Source organism: Balaenoptera borealis, assembly GCF_965194805.1.
Source record: "Balaenoptera borealis genome assembly, chromosome: 11".
Classification (NCBI taxonomy): domain Eukaryota; kingdom Metazoa; phylum Chordata; class Mammalia; order Artiodactyla; family Balaenopteridae; genus Balaenoptera; species Balaenoptera borealis.
The window spans coordinates 13,547,300-13,567,625 of NC_138868.1; the positions used below are offsets into that span (position 1 = coordinate 13,547,300).

General features: G+C 40.1%; 1 protein-coding gene and 1 long non-coding RNA gene across 4 annotated transcripts in view; one reads left to right on the forward strand and one right to left on the reverse strand.

Annotated features, from left to right (window-relative positions):
- NUP160 (nucleoporin 160) overlaps positions 1-20,326 on the forward strand; it is a 61,343-nt gene that overhangs the window by 37,028 nt on the left and 3,989 nt on the right. The window contains exons 23-33 of one of the 3 annotated variants that reach the window (XM_082341095.1): positions 195-314; positions 11,681-11,776; positions 11,876-11,970; positions 12,068-12,164; positions 12,254-12,359; positions 15,858-16,018; positions 17,114-17,174; positions 17,979-18,089; positions 18,266-18,389; positions 19,375-19,476; positions 20,097-20,238. In XM_082341095.1, coding sequence (XP_082197221.1) covers positions 195-314; positions 11,681-11,776; positions 11,876-11,970; positions 12,068-12,164; positions 12,254-12,359; positions 15,858-16,018; positions 17,114-17,174; positions 17,979-18,089; positions 18,266-18,389; positions 19,375-19,476; positions 20,097-20,238 — 1,215 coding nt within the window. Of the gene's footprint in view, positions 1-194; positions 315-11,680; positions 11,777-11,875; positions 11,971-12,067; positions 12,165-12,253; positions 12,360-15,857; positions 16,019-17,113; positions 17,175-17,978; positions 18,090-18,265; positions 18,390-19,374; positions 19,477-20,096; positions 20,239-20,326 lie in introns of those variants that run through there. The other 2 variants (XR_014231349.1, XM_082341098.1) reach the window with 2 other exon arrangements.
- On the reverse strand, positions 2,791-11,674 carry LOC309605466. The gene is made up of 2 exons (XR_014231377.1): positions 10,987-11,674; positions 2,791-10,669 (listed from the first exon to the last, which is right to left on the reverse strand). It is a non-coding gene; the product is annotated as an uncharacterized lncRNA (long non-coding RNA).

Below are 20,326 nucleotides of genomic sequence, written 5' to 3' on the forward strand. Positions count from 1 at the left end.
AAAAGTTAGATAAAGGAAATATTAAATAATGCATCAGAGAGAATTTAGATATGACAGAAACTGCAAATGCAGTCAATGATCTTAAATAATTTTATTTCTTTTTTGGTTTTCCTTGGTACAAGAACCCTTGACTTATAGCACCTAGAAGTGGAACAGTCTATCATAAGTCATTTTGTATTCTTCTATTTTTCCAGGCGCTGGAATGTTTCTGCCAGGCAGCATCTGAAGTGGGCAAAGAGGAATTCTTAGATCGCTTGATCCGTTCAGAGGATGGGGAGATTGTGTCCACCCCCAGGCTGCAGTATTATGATAAGGTATATTCTGTCATGGTTTGGTCCTTCTTACACCACCCTGTGTACAAATGTAACAGGGCAGGGGTGGCAGATAAATTAGGAGTTTGGTATTAACATATACACACTACTATATATAAAATAGATAAACAACAAGGACCTACTGTATAGCACAAGAACTATACGCAATATCTTGTAATAACCTATAATGGAAAAGAATCTGAGAAAGAATATGAATATATAGATATAGATAAATATGTATAACTGAATCACTTTGCTATACACTTGAAACTAATACAACATTGTAAATTAACTATACTTCAGTTTAAAAAAATATATCTGAAATACATTAGTTTGGTATTTGGGGAGAAAAATAACATAAAAATTTAATCACTCCCTGAATCTCCAAGTGAAGAGAAAAATGAATTTGCCTAGAGAAATTGAAGAAACATATATTTTTAAATTTGATATATTTTTTTTTGGTTTTTCTTTTTTTTTTTATTTGGTTGCACTGGGTCTTAGTTGCAGCAGGAGGGCTCCTTACTTGCGGCATGCATGTGGGATCTAGTTCCCTGACCAGGGATTGAACCGTGGCCTCCTGCATTGGGAGCACGGAGTCTTAACCACTGCGCCACCGAGGAAGTCCCTGATAAATGTTTTTAACTTAAATGAAATTCCCATCATGATATCATTTTGTTAGCTCTGTCATCATTAGAACTTTATTACTTAGTATTCATCTTGCTGATATCTCAAAGAATTAACTTGTAATGCTGTATTTAGCCTTAGTTTGTGATTTAGCCCTGGGTACCCCTCCTGACCTTTTTTTCCTTCTACTCTTTCCTCTGGTCACTCACTCAGCTATAACAGTAGTGGCCTTCTTACTGTCTCATAGAAGCCAACCACATACTCTGTTCCCTTCAGGACCTTTCTCCCTGCTGTTCCTCATCCTAGAATGCTCTTCCTCCAGGTACTCAGGTTTCTAATGCCCTCATTTCATTCAGGTCTCTGCTGCTGTGTCACCTCCTGAGAGTTCCTCCCTGCCTTGCCTGCGAAGAAGCAGAGTAGCTGTCGTGCACGTGCTCTCCTGCACACCTGCTCCTTCTCTCCCTTAGTGCACAGTGAGGCGCTGTGGGCAGTCTCTCTCCTTGCCCCGCTTTATTTTTCTTTCTGACATTTAGCCATGCTTGATGTTATATTTTAGATTCTGTTATTTTTTTTTTCACATCTTTATTGGAATATAAATGCTTTACAGTGTTGTGTTAGTTTCTGCTGTACAAAGTGAATCAACTGTATGTATACATATATCCCCATATCCCCTCCCTCTTGAGCCTCCCTCCCACCCTCCCTATCCTGTCCTCTAGGTCGTCACAAAGCACTGAGCTGATCTCCCTGTGCTATGCAGCTTCCCAAGAGCCATCCATTTCACTTTTGGTACTGTATATACGTCAATGCTACTCTCTCACTTCATCCCAGCTTCCCCCCCCGCCACCGGTGCCCTCAAGTATGTTCTCTACGTCTGTGTCTGTATTCCTGCCCTGCCGCTAGGTTCATCAGTACCGCTTTTTAAAATTCTATATATATGCATTAGCATACGGTATTTGTTTTTCTCTTTCTGAGTTACTTCACTCTGTATGACAGATTGTTGGTCCATCCACCTCACTACAAATAACTCAATTTCGTTCCTTTTTATGGCTGAGTAATATTCCATTGTATACATGTGCCACATCTTCTTTATGCAGTCATCTGTTGATGGACATTTAGGTTGTTTCCATATCCTGGCTATTGTAAATAGTGCTGCAATGAACATTGTGGTATGTGTCTCTTTTTGAATTATGGTTTTCTCAGGGTATATGCCCAGTAGTGGGATTGCTGGGTCATATGGTAGTTCTATTTTTAGTTTTTTAAAGAACCTCCATACTGTTCTCCATAGTGGTTGTATCAATTTACATTCCCACCAGCAGTGGAGGAGGGTTCCCTTTTCTCCACACCCTCTCCAGCATTTATTGTTTGTAGATTTTTTGATGATGGCCATTCTGACCAGTGTGAGGTGATACCTCATTGTAGTTTTGATTTGCATTTCTCTAATGATTAGTGATGTTGAACATCTCTTCATGTGTTTGTTGGCCATCTGTATGTCTTCTTTGGAGAAATGTCTATTTAGTTCTTCCGCCCATTTTTGGACTGGGTTGTTTGTTTTTTTCATATTGAACTGCATGAGCTGCTTGTATATCTTGGAGATTAATCCTTTGTCCGTTGCTTCGTTTGCAAATAATTTCTCCCATTCTGAGGGTTGTCTTTTTGTCTTGTTTATGGTTTCCTTTGCTCTGCAAAAGCTTTTAAGTTTCATTAGGTCCCGTTTGTTTATTTTTGTTTTTATTTCCATTACTCTAGGAGGTGGGTCAAAAAGGATCTTGCTGTGATTTACGTCATAGAGCGTTCTTCCTATGTTTTCCTCTAAGAGTTTTATAGTGTCTGACCTTACATTTAGGTCTTTAATCCATTTTGAATTTATTTTTGTGTATGGTGTTAGTGAGTGTTCTTTTTTTTCTTTTTTTTTTTTTTTGGCTGCATTGGGTCTTCGTTGCTGCACACGGGCTTTCTCTAGTTGCGGTGAGCGGAGGCTACTCTTCCTTGTAGTGTGAGGGCTTCTCATTACGGTGGCTTCTCTTGCAGAGCACGGGCTCTAGGCACGCGGGCTTCAGTAGTTGTGGCACACGGGCTCAGTAGTTGTGGCTCGTGGGCTCTAGAGCACAGGCTCAGTAGTTGTGGCGTACGGGCTTAGTTGCTCCATGGCATGTGGGATCTTCCCAGACCAGGGATTGAACCCATGTCCCCTGCACTGGCAGGCGGATTCTTAACCACTGCGCCACCAGGGAAGTCCAGGAGTGTTCTAATTTCATTCTTTTACATGTAGCTGTCCAGTTTTCCCAGCACCACTTATTGAAGAGGCTGTCTTTTTCTCCATTTTCTATTCTTGCCTCCTTTATCAAAGATAAGGTGACCATATGTGTGTGGGCTTTCTGTCGTGTTGCATTGATCTATATTTCTGTATTTGTGCCAGTACCATACTGTCTTGATTACTGTAGCTTTGTAGTATAGTCTGAAGTCAGGGAACCTGATTCCTCCAGCTCTGTTTTTCTTTCTCAAAGATTGCTTTGGCTATTTAGGATCTTTTGTGTTTCCATACAAATTGTAAAATTTCTTGTTCTAGTTCTGTGAAAAATGCCATTGGTAATTTGATAGGGATTGCATTGAACCTGTAGATTGCTTTGAGTAGTATAGTCATTTTCACAATGTTGATTCTTCCAATCCAGGAGCGTGGTGTATCTCTCCATCTGTTTATGTTATCTTTGATTTCTTTCATCAGTGTTTTATAGTTTTCTGAGTACAGGTCTTTTGCCTCCTTAGGTAGGTTTATTCCTAGGTATTTTATTCTTTTTGTTGTGATGGTAAATGGGATTGTTTCCTTAATTTCTCTTTCTGATCTTTCGTTGTTAGTGTACAGGAATGCAAGAGATTTCTGTGCATTAATTTTGTATCCTGCAGCCTTACCAAATTCATTGATTAGTTCTAGTAGTTTTCTGGTGGCATTTTTAGGATTCTCTATGTATAGTATCATGTCATCTGCAAACAGTGACAGTTTTACTTCTTCTTTTCCAATTTGTATTCCTTTTATTTCTTTTTCCTCTCTGATTGCTGTGGCTATGACGTCCAATACAATGTTGAATAATAGTGGCGAGAGTGGACATCCTTGTCTTGTTCCTGATCTTAGAGGAAATGCTTTCAGTTTTTCACCATTGAGAATGATGTTTGCTGTGGGTTTGTCATATGTGGCTTTTATTATGTTGAGATAGGTTCCCTCTGTGCCCACTTTCTGGAGAGTTTTCATCATAAATGGGTGTTGAATTTTGTCAAAAGCTTTTTCTGCGTCTATTAAGATGATCATATGGTTTGTATTCTTCAATTTGTTAATATGGTGTATCACATTGATTGTTTTACATATATTGAAGAATCCTTGCATCCCTGGGAAAAATCCCACTTGATCATGGTGTATGATCCTTTTAATCTGTTGCTGGATTCTGTTTGCTAGTATTCTGTTGAGGATTTTTGCATCTGTGTTCATCAGTGATATTGGTCTATAATTTTCTTTTTTTGTGATATCTTTGTCCGGTTTTGGTATCAGGGTGATGGTGGCCTCGTAGAACGAGTTTGGGAGTGTTCCTCCCTCCACAATTTTTTGGAAGAGTTTGAGAAGGATAGGTGTTAATTCTTCTCTAAATGTTTGATAGAATTCACCTGTGAAGCCATCTGTCCTGGACTTTTGTTTGTTGGAAGATTTTTAATTACAGTTTCAATTTCACTACCTGTGATTGGTCTGTTTATATTTTCTAGTTCTTCCTGGTTCTATCTTGGAAGGTTGTACTCTTCCAAGAATTTGTCCATTTCTTTCAGGTTATCCATTTTATTGGCTTATAGTTGCTTGTAGTAGTCTCTTATGATCTTTTGTATTTCTGTGGTATCAGTTCTAACCTCTCCTTTTTCATTTCTAATTTTATTGATTTGCGTCCTCTCCCTTTTTTTCTTGATGAGTCTGGCTAAAGGTTTATCAATTTTGTTTATCTTCTCAAAGAACCAGCTTTTAGTTTTATTGATCTCTGGTATTGTTTTGTTTCTATTTCATTTATTTCTGCTCTGATCTTTATAATTTCTTTCCTTCTACTAATTTTGGGTTTTCTTTGTTCTTCTTTTTCTGGTTGCTTTAGGTGTAAGGTTAGATGTTTATTTGAGATTTTTCTTGTTTCATGAGGTGAGCTTGAATTGCTATGAACTTCCCTCTTAGAACTGCTTTTGCTGCGTCCCATAGGTTTTGGATTGTTGTGTTTTCGTTGTCATTTGTTTCTAGGTATTTTTTGATTTCCTCTTTTATTTCTTCAGTGGTCTCTTGGTTATTTAGCAGCGCACTGTTTAGCCTCCATGTGTTTGTGTTTTTTACTCTTTTTTCCTGTAATTGATTTCTAATCTCATAGCGTTGTGGTCAGAAAAGATGCTTGATACAATTTCAGTTTTCTTAAATTTTCCAAGGTTTGATTTGTGACCCAAAATGTGATCTATCCTGGAGAATGTTCCATGTGCACTTGATAAGAAAGTGTATTCTTCTGCTTTCAGGTGGAATGTCCTAAAAGTATCAGTTAAGTCTAGCTTGTCTGTTGTGTCACTTAAAGCTTGTGTTTCCTTATTTATTTTCTGTCTGGATGATCTTTCTATTGGTGTAAGTGGGGTGTTAAAGTCCCCCACTTATTGTGTTACTATCGATTTCTCCTTTTATGGTTGTTAGCATTTGCCTTATGTACTGAGGTGCTCCTATGTTGGGTGCATAAATATTTATAATTGTTATGTTTTCTTCTTGGATCAATCCCTTGATAATTATGTAGTGTCCCTCCTTATCTCTTATAACAGTCTTTATTTTAAAGTCTATTTTATCTGATGTGAGTATTGCTACTCCAGCTTTCTTTTGATTTCATTTGCATGGAATATCTTTTTCCATCCCCTCACTTTCAGTCTGTACGTGTCCCTAGGTCTGAAGTGTGTCTCTTGTAGACAGCATATATAAGCGTCTTGTTTTTGTATTCATTCAGCCAGTCTGTGTCTTTTGGTTGGAGCATTTAATCCATTTACATTCAAGGTGATTATCGATATGTATGTTCCTATTACCATTTTCTTAATTGATTTGGATTTGTTTTTGTGCGTCTTTTTCTTCTCTTGTGTTTCCCGCTTAGAAAAGTTCCTTTAGCATTTGTTGTAAAGCTGGTTTGGTGGTGCTGAATCCTCTTAGCTTTTGCTTGTCTGTAAAGCTTTTGATTTCTCCATCAAATCTGAATGAGATCCTTGCTGGGTAGGGTAATCTTGTAGGTTTTTCCCTTTCATCACTTTAAATATGTCCTGCCACTCCCTTCTGGCTTGCAGAGTTTCTGCTGAAAGATCAGCTGTTAACCTTATGGGGATTCCCTTGTATGTTATTTGTTGCTTTTCCCTTGCTGCTTTTAACATTTTTCTTTGTAATTAATTTTTGATAGTTTGATTAATATGTGTCTCGGAGTGTTTCTCTTTGGGTTTATCCTGTATAGGACTCTCTGCGCTTCCTGGTGTTGATTGACTATTTCCTTTCCCATGTTAGGGAAGTTTTCAACTATAATCTCTTCAGATATTTTCTCAGACCCTTTCTTTTCCTCTTCTTCTTCTGGGACCCCTATAATTCGAATGGTGGTGTGTTTAATGTTGTCCCAGAGGTCTCCGAGACTGTCCTTAGTTCTTTTCATTCTTTTTTCTTCTGCTCCCTGGCAGTTATTTCCACCATTTTATCTTCCAGCTCACTTATCTGTTCTTCTGCCTCAGTTATTCTGCTATTGATTCCTTCTAGAGTATTTTTAATTTCAGTTATTGTGTTGTTCATCACGGTTTGTTTGCTCTTTAGTTCTTCTAGATCCTTGTTGAATGTTTCTTGTATTTTCTCCATTCTGTTTCTGAGATTTTGGATCATCTTTACTATCATTACTCTGAATTCTTTTTCAGGTAGGTTGCCTATTTCGTCTTCATTTATTTGGTCTTGTAGGTTTTTACCTTGCTCCTTTGTCTGTAACATATTTTTTTGTCATTTCTTTTTTTTGTTTTGTTTTTTGATGGGTGGGGCTGTATTCCTGTCTTACTGGTTGTTTGGCCTGAGGCATTCAGCACTGGAGTTTGCAGGCAGTCGGGTGGAGCCAGGTCTTGGTGCCTAGATGAGACCTCCGGGAGGCCTCACTCCGATTCGTATTCCCTGGGGTCTGAGGTTCTCTGTTAGTCCAGTGGTTTGGACTCAGAGCTCCCACCACAGGAGCTTGGGCCCGACCTCCAGCCTGGGAACCTAGATCCCACAAGCCGTGTGGCATGGCCAAAAAAAATAAAAAAATAAAAAGGAGCAATACAATAACAAAGAATAAAAAACAAAATAAAATTAGAAAGATAAAAATATATTAGGAAAAATAGAAATATAATTGAAACAATTGCAACAAGGTAAAATAAAACCATAACAGAAAAAAGAAAAAAAGGTGGGGGGGAACAAGCCAAAAGGAGCAGAACAATAACAAAGTATAAAGAATAAAATAAAATTAGAAAAATAGAAGATTTATTAGAAAAAGTAAAAATATAAATGAATCAATAAGGTAAAACAGAACCCCAATCTAAAAGAGGAGAAAAGAAGAAAAGAAAAAAAAAAAAGCCTTGTCTATGGGGGAAGAGTTTAGGTGGGGATGGAACTTAGGCAGCGGCGGGGTTTAGGGTGGGGCAGGACCTAGGCAGGTGGGGGGGGTGACATCTGAGCATGGGGCAGGGCATAGGCTTAGGACCCACGCGGCTGGAAAAGGCCTTGGGGGTGAGGCCTAGCCAGGGTGACGTTCAGTTGTGGGGCAGGGCCTCTGCTTAGGACATGCGTGGAAGGGGAGTGGCAGCACCTCCCCAGGAGGGCCTCTGGAGTGTGGGGTTCAGGAGTTTGGAGTAAGGCCTTGGGTGAGGGTGTGTGGGTGGGGTTTAGGCCCGGCGTGTTGGAGGGGGTCTCAGAGGGGGTCTCCGAGTGTAGAGGTGGGGCTCTGGGTGGGGTGTAGGGGTGGGGCTTGGGCTCTGTGCTGCAGGAGGGAGGCTCCCCGGGAAGAGGATTGGGCCCCAGAGCCCAACAGGCTCTCTGGTGCCTAAGTGGACAGGGAAAGTGCTGGCCGTGTTCCCTTCCATTCCTCTGTGCCCCCCTCTCCCCCCACGGGCTCCCCCAGGGTCTCCCCCATCACTGCTGGACCCCTAACCGTGGGTAGGTCCCACTGGGTGTAGGAACTCCTCCCCTCCCCCAGCCGCCCCCCAGGGGTGCCAGTCCCATAGATCCAGCCTTTACTTTTGCTCCCACTTCCCTCCCTCCCACTCCCTCAGGACCCGCGCGGCTGGAGGGGGCCTAGGTGGGCAGAAGATCAGGCCCAGATCTCAGCAGGCTCCCGGGGGCCCAGGTGGGCAGGGAAACCTGGCCACTCTCCCTTTTGATCCTCTGCCCTCCTAATGGTTCACCAATTTCCCCCTTCGGGTGTGGGATCCCTCCCCCTTCCCCAGGCGCCCCTCAGGGGCGCCAGTCCTGTCCCGCCTCCACTTCTCCTCCCCCCTCACGACCCCCCACTTCCCACATCCTACCCGGTCTCTGGGGGTTCCTCCCATCCCCTTAGATGTCCGTGGTCCCCCACCGGTTCCTGTAGGTGCCCTAGTTGTGTGGAGACACGAATTCCGCGTCCTCCTAGTCCGCCATCTTGACTCCGCCCCTAGATTCTATGTTATTTGTTTATCTGGATTTCCTACCAAAAAGTAAATGCAACAAGAGCAGGCTTCACAGTTTGTTCATTGCTTGTTAAAGAGATAAATGAATTTTTACAGAAGTAGATTTGTAACACTTAATAACCCTCTGCCATTCTACTAATGAGAAAATTATTTTGAATTTTAAGTAAAGATTTTTAATCTGAGGCCAGATAGGTTTGAGCTATCAATACATCCCCTGAAAATACGTGCAAAGCGTTTTGTATTTTTTTCTGTGGAGACGCTCCATAGTTTTCATCACTGAAAAAAAAAAAACATAAAAAAATCACTGCTCCAGTGGACTCACTCACAGAAGAAATAAATTAAGATGTGCTAATGTTTACTATCAGGATTGACTCTGGTGCCCTTATTTGGTCCTTTCACCAGGTGGTCATTTGTCACTTAGTCTTGAGGTCGGCGTCTGAGGGAAGAGTGAGTCACAGCGAGGGGCGGGGTTGCAGAGTGGCACTCTCGCTCATCCACTTGATTTCAGTATGTTGGCATGGTTAAGCTGATTTACACATTATATTGCTTAATTGTAATGAAAATGACCGGAAAAAAAAAAGAATGTGTATATATGTATAACTGAATCACTTTGCTGTACGGCAGTAATTAACACATTGTAAATCAACTATCCTTCAATTAAATAAATAAATAAATAAAATTTTAAAATAATGAAAATCACCTTCACAGTATGGACTTGGCTTTTAAAAATTCCTGTGAAGGGACTTCCCTGGTGGTCCAGTGGTTATGACTACACACTGCCAATGCAGGGGGCGTGGGTTCGATCCCTGGTTGGGGAACTAAGATCCCACATCCCATGCGTGGTGTGGCCAAAAAAAAAAAAAAAAAAATTCCTGTGAAGCAGCCAGATTGAATATAATATTAACAAAGTACATACGAACAAATGAGGATAAGATAGGGCTGGCACTCCTACGTTTGATATAGGCTCTTCATCAACCACGTTGCAAGGTAAAAACAATGACGGTCTATAATCAGGTCTGAGAATCAGCCAGAAACAATTGAGCTTTTCAAGAATGCCACTTTAAAATCTAACTAAGTGTACCTTGAATTAAAATGTCAATTCAAGATAGTAGGAAGCCATGCAAATAATCAAGGCATCCTGATCACCTATGGTGGAGTATAAATTGGTTACAGCCACTTTGGAAAACTTTTTACCTACTGGCTCCAATCTTTGACATGCCCTCTGACCCAGTAATTACAATTTTAAATATATACGGAAAGATATACATGTTTACCAGAAGAGATATGTATGTATGTTCCAAGCAGCGTGTCATAAAAGTCAGGTACTAGAAACAATCCAAGTGTCCATTAACAGAATGGATCAATGGATTATAGTATATTCTTTCAATGGACTACAACACAGCAATGAAATGAATTGCTGAATGAAATAACATAGATCAGTCTTACAAACATGTTAAGGAAAAGCAGGCAGACAGGGCTTCCCTGGTGGCACAGTGGTTAAGAATCCATCTGCCAATGCAGGAGACACGGGTTCAAGCCCTGGTCTGGGAAGATCCCATGTGCCGTGGAGCAACTAAGCCCGTGCACCACAACTACTGAAGCCCGCACGCCCTAGTGCCCCTGCTCTGCAACAAGAGAAGCCACCGCAGTGAGAAGCCCGTGCACCACAATGAAGAGTAGCCCCTGCTCCGCAAGTAGAGAAAGCCCACGTGCAGCAGCGAAGACCCAACGCAGCCAAAAATAAATCAATAAATAAATTTATTTTAAAAAAAATAAAAAGGCAGACACACACAAAAGAATACTATAGATCCTATTTCCATGAAATTAAAAACAAAACTAATAAAAGTCAGTGGTGGCTGGAAGGAGTCACGCAGGGGCTTTGGAGTATTGGTATATTATAATTCTTAACTTGGCTGCTGGGAACGTGGGTATGTTTACTTTGTGAACATTCAACCAGCTATGTACTCAGGATTTGTGTACATTTCTAACTATGTTATACTTCATTAAGAAGTATAACCTTAAAAAAAAAAAAAGGGCTTCCCTGGTGGCGCAGTGGTTGAGAGTCTGCCTGCCGATGCAGGGGACACGGGTTCGAGCCCTGGTCTGGGAGGATCCCACGTGCCGCGGAGCGGCTGGGCCCGTGAGCCACAACTGCTGAGCCTGAGCGTCTGGAGCCTCTGCTCCGCAACGAGAGAGGCCGCGATGGTGACAGGCCCGCGCACCGCGATGAGGAGTGGCCCCCACTCGCCGCAGCTGGAGAGGGCCCTCGCACGGAAACGAAGACCCAACACAGCCAAAAATAAACATAATAAATAAATAATAAATAAAAATTTAAAAAAAAAAAACAAAAAACTGTAAGCATCCAGAAGAAAAAGATGTTTTTATACTGCTAATAAGACCGAAAAACCAAATAATCAGTAAGTACTAATAAATAAAAATAATAATTTTTAAACTACCTTTATCTTCATCCTTAAGAAATTTATATTTTGAAAGTGTTATTATACATATTTTTTAGAAATGTGTGTATATAGTATAAGTAAATGTCTGGGGAGTGTACTCAGACATTCTTAATAGGGTGGACAATCAAAAAAGTTTAAAGAGCACTATCCTATGTTGTATTAGAAATGGGTTATGTCAAACATTAATGTGTTCCCTTTAGGGTTTTTATAAGGCTATGGTGCTAATTTACTAGGCTTTAAATTCATCTATGACTTAAACAGTTAGTAGGAAAAGTTAGTAGTGAAATTATATTTGTTCATTCAACAAACATTTACTGAGAACCTATTATGTACTAAACACTGAGGATAGAGCTGTGCACAGAAAAGACCAATAAAGGGTTTTACAACAGGTGTCTTATTTAACAGTAGAATCTAAAGGGAAATCTTAAATATTAACCAAATAATCTTGTCCACCTTGTTGTCAGCACCTTTGATTTAATCTTTATCTTACCTACTTATCTTTCTAATTGATTTTAAATCGTATTCCAATTTGAAGTGCACTGTACCATGTTAATATTAATGGAAATTTCTTCTTCTATTTCCCCTTAGGTTTTGCGTCTGCTCGATGTCGTTGGTTTGCCTGAACTGGTTATTCAGTTGGCTACATCAGCAATAACTGAAGCAGGTGATGACTGGAAAAGTCAGGTAAGGACTAACTGTAATCTAGTTACTGCCCTTGAGGTTTATCATGGATGTGGTGTTTTAATTTCTATTGTTCTTTTTTCCCCTATGTTTGATACTTAGGCTACTTTAAGGACATGCATTTTCAAACATCATTTGGATTTAGGTCACAATAGCCAAGCATATGAAGCCTTAACCCAAATTCCTGATTCCAGCAGGTAATCAATCTCACAGTCTTATTTAGAGGAGGCAATTTACCAGCCCTGTGTAATCCACTAGGAAAATTTACCCTCCTATCCCTTTCTTTCCTTCTAGACAGTTAGATTGTTTACGGCAGCTGGTGGTAGTTCTTTGTGAACGCTCACAGCTACAGGATCTTGTGGAGTTTCCCTATGTGAATCTGCATAATGAGGTAATTTTATTTAATCCACTGATGACTGGACACAGCTGTGGTGGTTGTCATGCTGGCTACTAACTTTGATATCTGATTGCCTCCTTTAGGTTGTGGGAATAATTGAATCACGTGCGAGAGCTGTGGACCTTATGACTCACAATTACTATGAGCTTCTGTATGCCTTTCACATCTATCGTCACAATTACCGGAAGGGTAAGCAGTCGAAGCATACGGTCTTTGTGGAGGCAACCTTATCAGTTGTTATCGTGTTTTACAAAAAATATTATCTGTTTGACTTATGTAATTTTTACCTTATTTTTACCATTGGACAGGTGTTCTCTACAGGCATTTGGGGAACTTATGTTTAAGTTCAAGGTTAGCTTCACCTTTTTGTGGACTACCTGTTAGCCCTAAAGATAGGCACTTCTCGTGAATTCCCTGGTGGTCCACTGGTTAGGACTCCCCGCTTTCACTGCCGAGGGCGCAGTTTCAGTCCCTGCTCAGGGAACTAAGATCCCCATAAGCCACTCAGCATGGCCAAAAGAAAAAGGCACTTCTCCCATTCTAGAACATTCTTGAGGCATTTCTAGTTAGATGGCATTCTGTGTGTATCTTCCATCTAATTTTATTTTTTATTATTATTTTTTTATAATTTTTTTTTTTTTTTTTGGCTGCATTGGGTCTTCATTGCTGCACACGGGCTTTCTCTAGTTGCGGCGAGCAGGGGCTGCTCTTCGTTGTGGTGTGCGGGCTTCTCATTGTGGTGGCTTCTCTTGTTGCAGAGCATGGGCTCTAGGCGTGCAGGCTTCAGTAGTTGTGGCGCACTGGCTCAGTAGTTGTGGTTCGAAGGCTCTAGAGTGCAGGCTCAGTAGTTGTGGCGCACTGGCTTAGTTGCTCCACGGCATGTGGGATCTTCCCGGACCAGGGCTCGAACCTGTGTCCCCTGCATTGGCAGGCGGATTCTTAACCACTGGGCCACCAGGGGAGTCCATTCCATCTAATTTTAAAAGAAATGTTATTTCACTAAAGGCCCCTTGACTTCTTGTGGCTGGTTTTAATTTCCTGTACCATTTTGCTATTGGCCTTTCTTTTCTCTTATTTTTGCTGATCCTTTTGAGAGTAAGTTGTGGACATCATGTCTCAGTACATAAATACTTGCATCTCAAGGACATTTCCTCATATAACCTCAATACAATTATCAAATTGAGAACATGTAACTAATCTTGTGAATTAAATGTAAATGTGGTGCTCTTATCTGATGTGCTATTCATATTTAAATATTGCCAAACATAATGGGTTTTTTTTTTTAATTTATTTATTTTTGGCTGCGTTGGGTCCTCACTGCTGTGTGCGGGCTTTCTTTAGTTGTGACGAGCAGGGGCCTCTCATTGTGGTGGCTTCTCTTGCTGCAGAGCATGGACTCTAGGTGTGCGGGGCTCAGTAGTTGTGGCCCACAGGCTTCAGAGTGCAGGCTCAGTAGTTGTGGCGCATGGGCTTAGTTGCTCCACGGCATATGGGACCTTCCCAGGGCAGGGCCCGACCCCGTATCCCCTGCATTGGCAGGCGGATTCTTAACCACTGCACCATCAGGGAAGACCAATGATTTTTTTTAATAGTACATTTCTCCCATACTGTCCTCACCCCCTGATCTAGGATCACATCTGGCCTTTAATTGTTCTGTTTAGTCTCCTTTAATCTGGAGCATTCTTTTAGCCTTTGCCTTTGATGACACTGATATATTTGAAGAAGAAAGACCAGTCATTTTTGTAGAATGTTTCTAAATTTGGATTTGTATGATGACAATGAAGTCGTTATCAGGTCAGCTAAAATAAAGGGATTGCATATCTGTTTTAAGATCATATTTTACAAGATGACCAATGTGGTTACCCTTTGGAACCTCTAACATTTTTATACCATTTTCACTCAGAATTTTTTATTAGGTTTCTTACTCATTTTCATTGGAAAGAATGGATGGAAGTAATTCATAGGCATGTTCTTAATATTCCTAATGGTAAAATATATTTGCATATTCTTTTTCTTTTTTTAAAAAATAAATTTATGTATTTATTTATTTATTTTTGGCTGCATTGGGTCTTCATTGCTGCGCAGGCTTTCTCTAGTTTCGGTGAGCAGGGGCTACTCTTCATCGCAGTACGTGGGCTTCTCATTGCAGTGGCTTCTCTTATTGCGGAGTACGGGCTCTAGGCTCATGGGCTTCAGTAGTTGTGGCTAATGGAATAAGTTGCTCTGTGGCATGTGGATCTTCCTGGACAGGGCTCAAACATGTGTCCCCTGCATTGGCAGGCAGATTCTTAACCACTGCACCACCAGGGAAGTCCTGCGTATTCTTTGAATAATACAAGAAAGGAAAAATAGATGATTCAAGATCTATTACTGCTTTCACAATGACAACATGCATTACATCAACCTGATTAAGACCAGTTTAGCTAGATTAACCTTCAGGTCTTTCTGGAGCAAGGCTGTTTTTCTGACAAAATGTCTTACATATTGCAGGCACTCAAAAATATTTGTTGGGATGAAAAATAGTTTGATTTGATTTGGAAACTGAAAGGGAATTTTAAAATCTGTTTAGTTTCTGGAGTCCCATGCTGTCTCAGAACAATGTTTTTTCAATATTTCATTCAACCTATGTAACTAAAGCATCATAAAAATAAGAGTGTATGATCTTGGGGGACTTCCCTGGTGGTCCAGTGGTTAAGACTCCACACTTCCAATGCAGTGGGTGCAGGTTCAGTCCCCGGTCAGAGAACTAAGATTCCACATGCCACATGGCGCAGCCAAAAAAAAAAAAAAAAGAGTTTATGATTTGGACAGAGCACCCAAATCCTGGGTGGGGAATAGGTGACAATATGGCTGAGACTAGTCCTCTGTACTGTCTGGGAATGTAGTATCTAAACATCAAAAGTAACATTTTAGATGTCTGGGGAATTTTTTTTTTTTTTGGTGGTGGTGGTGGTGAAGTACATATACATAAACTTTACTATCTTAACCATTTTTAAGCATTTAGTAGTGCTAAGTACCTTCACATTACTGCATAACCAATCTCCAGAACTCTTTTCATCTTGCAAAATGGAAACTATACTCCTTAAACAACAACTTCCCATTCCCTCCTCCCCCATCCCCTGGCAGCCACCATTCTATTCTCTGTCTATAAATTTGGCTACCAGAATCATATAGTATTTGACTTTTGTGACAGACTTACTTCACTTAGCATAAAGTCTTTAAGGTTCATCCATGTTGTAGCAAGTGTCAGAATTTATAATATTCCACTGTATGGATATATCACATTTTTCTGGAAACTTGGATGTTTCCATCTTTTGCCTGTTGTGAATAATACTGCTAGGAACAAGGATGTACAAATAATTCTTCAAGACTCTGCTTTCATTTTTTTTTTTGGGGGGGGTGGTATATACCCAAAAGTGGAATTGATGAATTATAAGGTAATTCTATTTTTAATTTTTTGAAGAACTGCCGTACTGTTTTCCATAGTGGCTATACCAGTTTACATTCCCTGCAGCACTACACAAGGGTTCCAATTTTTCCACATTCTCACCAGCACATGATTTTTTGTGGTTTTAAGTTAAATTCAATTTTGTTTTAAATTTTAATGTTTGATAAGTGTAACAAACTCTCTGTGTATCTCTAAAGAGATACATTTTTGAAATTGTAATATCTATTATTGCCTCATAGCTGGCACAGTGATGTTTGAGTACGGAATGCGTCTTGGCAGAGAGGTTCGAACTCTCCGGGGACTTGAGAAGCAAGGCAACTGTTATCTGGCTGCTATTAATTGTTTACGCCTTATTCGCCCAGAATACGCATGGATTGTTCAGCCAGTATCTGGTGCAGTGGTATGAAAACTTTCCATCCTGGAATTTGGGGATCATTTAATTTATTTGGTTTGGTCCTTTGAAAACTATTACCTCATTTTGCTTCATTTCATTTAAAATTTCCACTGGGATATTTGTGGACTTAATATATTTTTGTAGCAATTCATTTGTTATATGTTACTACCCCTTTAGTTTCCAAGTTCGGAATTATTGTAGGAATAAGTATAACAGAGTGGTTTTGGAGTTAGACAACCTAACTTCAGGCAAATTACTTAGTCTTTTACTGTCCAGTTAGCCTCTTGCATAAAATAGGGATGATGATAATAATAATGTCTACCTTATAGGATTGTTTGGGTATTAAATGAGATAATTCATGTAGAGCGCTTAGAACAGTGACAGTGCCTGGCCTGCAGAAAGTGCTCAGTAAATGGCAGCTGCTTTTATTTCATTCATTTTTGTTAATTTAATCTATTGTTACTATTTTAGGGGAGGCGAACCATGAGTTGTTTTTTTTTTTTTGGCGTGCTGACGGGGTCATATATTCCCAGCTACTTGTATTGTATAGTTCCTGAATGTACTATGCTTTTTCCCAGGGTTATGGGTAGAGAATGTAAGTCTGAAACCAAGGAAAGTCAAGTGGTTTATATGGAAGATCACATCTGTGTCCTTGGACTCAGTAACATATTTTAGCTAAGTGAGCCAAGTTGGCAAACAACTCCATTTCTTTGTCTAGTAGTTACAGTACTTTTGTGAGAAGAGCTGTGCTAGTTGAAATAAACATAATTTACGTTGAGAGATTTGAGCCTGAAAGCTCTGGATCATAGTTAATGGGGGAAAAAAAGGGTATATATTAAAAATGAAAAAAATAAAATAGAAAAAAAAATAAAAGTTCCCACACACACACAAAAATGATATGAAAGTAAAATACTGATTTTTTCAGGGACTTCCCCAGCGATCCAGCGGTTAAGACTCCGTGCTTCCACCACAGGGGCATGAGTTCAATCCCTGGTCAGGGAATTAAGATCCCACATGCCACACCATGCAGCCAAAAAATAAAATTAATTTTTTTAAAAACCCTAATTTTTCACAGTTATATCGCTTGTTTTGTCTTTTCAGTATGATCGCCCTGGAGCATCTCCTAAGAGGAATCATGATGGAGAATGCACAGCTGCCCCAAGTGAGTCAGGGATCTCATGCTGATTCTTTGCTGAAGAGCAATTATATTGTTATATTATAGTAGTATTATTTATATTTATTTTTTGTATAGTAGTTGTAATACTATGTATAATTATATTGTAGTATATTGTATATGTATGGTAGTTATATTATTAAAATATTGTAAAGTTCCTTCTTGGTAGTTTATTTTCAGTATTCTGCTAAAAGTTGTCTGGTAGCTCTTTGAAAACTTTGTATGCCTGTATGGGAAATGAAAATGCTTAAAAAAGAGTGTGTGTGTGTGTGTGTGTGTGTGTGTGTGTGTGTGTGTGTGTGCGCGCGCGCGCGCGCATTTGTTGTTTGTTGTGTTTAAATCAGCTTAGTACCAAACGTTTTTTTATCAGGCTCCTTTGGTATCACCGTGGAGGCATGATTTCCTTCCTTAAAGAGCCTGGGCTCTAGAGTCAGGCACAGTTGGTTTTAATTCTGCCTCTCACTTTGGGCACGCTCCTTTCTTACTGATAGAGAGAGCAGTGTTCCACAGTTGTCAGAGTTAATTGAAATTATTTGTGAAAGGCCTTGCAAGCGCCTCCTCATCTGCAGCTGTTGTCATTAGAGTCCTTTGATTTGACTCAGCTGTAGTGTGAGACAGGGATGTTGCTTTATTTTTCAAGTTAGCTTTTATTGAACCCCTTGTTTTCTCCCCACCTTCATGAAATTAAAACTGAATGTTACTTAATTTTTAGTGGAAATTGACAGGTTGAGTTAGTCTAATAGGCACTTCTTTGTACTTTGGGAATTGAAAATGTTTTTCTTTGGCTTATAGCAAATAGACAAATTGAAATCCTGGAACTAGAAGATCTGGAGAAAGAGTGTTCCTTGGCTCGCATTCGCCTCACTCTAGCCCAGCATGATCCCTCAGCAGTCGCAGTTGCAGGTAGGCATGCAGCACCAACAGCACATTTTAGGGCCGAGCAGTGGACATAGTATACTAGATGGGTATTAAAGCGTGTCATTGTTATTCACAGGTATTCATCAAGGAAGCAGTCTTTGGGTTCAGTTCATTTCCATATGCCGCTGGGTGCACTAAATAGATCTTTTCCATTTCCGCAGGAAGTTCGTCAGCAGAGGAGATGGTCACTCTCTTGGTTCAGGCTGGCCTCTTTGACACTGCCATATCACTCTGCCAGACTTTTAAGCTTTCCTTAATGCCAGTCTTTGAGGGACTTGCTTTCAAGTATGTATGAAATTGTCTTTCTGTAATCTTAATTTTCTAATGCAAAAATACTGTTGCTTAGTGTGAAGCAGTAGTCACACGAGCCGGTATCCTACAAGCCTGCTTTAAAGAACAGTTTCTGTGTAATCCGCACAATGATTTTTTTTTTTTTTTTTTGAATCTTGATTTATAGCTTCTTTTGAGAAATCAGATCTGGCATTCCTGAGCCCACATGGCCACATGACAGTAGATAACCTGGGTTAAATAGTGGTGTCCATTTAGATAAGGCATATGTTCTCTTCAATCCTTTAGGACATCTAGTGGCCCCTGCAAACATTGTTAAAAAGTACTTCTTACTGAAGTTACATTATACCTAAATATTAGTCAAGTTGTTTGTGAGTTAGAAATAAACCATCAGTTTTTTGTTTTTTTTTTAATTTATTTTTGGCTGCGTTGGGTTTTCTTTGCTGCACGCGGGCTTTCTCTAGTTGCAGCGAGCGGGGGCTACTCTTCGTTGCAGTGAGCGGGCTTCTCATTGCGGTAGCTTCTCTTGTTGCAGAGCATGGGCTCTAGGCGCATGGGCTTCAGTAGTTGTGGCACGTGGGCTCAGTAGTTGTGGCTTCCAGGCTCTAGATCTCAGGCTCAGTAGTTGTGGCGCACGGGCTTAGTTGCTCCACGACATGTGGGATCTTCCCTGACCAGGGCTTGAACCCATGTCCCCTGCATTGGCAGGCAGATTCTTAACCACTGTGCCACCAGGGAAGCCCTCCATCAGAATTTTTCATCATCAATTTTCTCTTGTAAGTAAATAATCTCAACACTTATTGATGGCCTTGTGGGTCATCCAGTTGTGTGGCTGTGAGGAGAGGGAAGAGCCAGTACCCCAGGGTGAATTTAGTAATAGACTAGAGCTAAAGTTGTCATCTCGTCTCCAATTTCAGTAGCAAAATAATGTGGTGCTTTTCAGCAAATTAATTTACTCTTTGTGGAACCATTTTCATTGCAGGTGCATCAAATTGCAGTTTGGAGGAGAGGCAGCCCAAGCAGAAGCCTGGGCCTGGCTAGCAGCCAATCAGCTCTCATCAGTCATCACCACTAAGGAGTCTAGGTACAGCCCTAGTCTTCATCCAACCCTGCAAGGGCTTACCCTCCATGTCCTTCCCCAGTGTCTACCTGAATGTACTTCAGTGTCTTCAGAATCCTTCTCTAACAACCCTAACCCTCAGTAAACTTCCCTTTCCTGAATTGCATTTATAATTTGTATTATGCAGCTTAGCACTTTAGAATTATAGCATTTTACAGTCTTGAAGTCCTCTGACATTATTTTTCTAACCCTAAATTAACACCAGAATTACTATCAAAATACAGATTACAAGATATCACCCTAATCTTCTAAATCAGAACTACTGCATGATTCTAATGCTTGATCAGGTTTGGAAATAGTGGTCTGAGCCAATTTCCTTGTTTTAGAAATCTGGAACAAACAAGTAAAAGTGAATTGTTTAGTTGAGTTAATATGCGGTTATTGGGAAATACAAGAATCCAAGTCATCTAGTTTCTAGTACCACCCCTAAGTCACATTGGCCCTAATAATGTTAGTTGTCATTTAGCTGTATTATCAATTCTGTTGTGTCTAAAGATTTTTTCCTTGTAAATACATGTTTTGAATGGTACTATAATTATCTATTAAGAATCTGGAACTCATAAGTCCTTTCTCCTTTTATCAAGTGCTACAGATGAAGCATGGAGGCTATTATCAACTTACCTGGAAAAGTACAAAGTCCAGAATAACTTATATCACCACTGTGTAATCAACAAGCTCTTGTCTCATGGAGTGCCTCTGCCTAACTGGCTTATAAACAGTTATAAGGTAAGTGGTATCTTAACTTGTAGAGAGTAAGAACCTGGTCTTTATCGTCCTGAATACCTTCATGAGATGATTAAAAAGGAAAAGATAG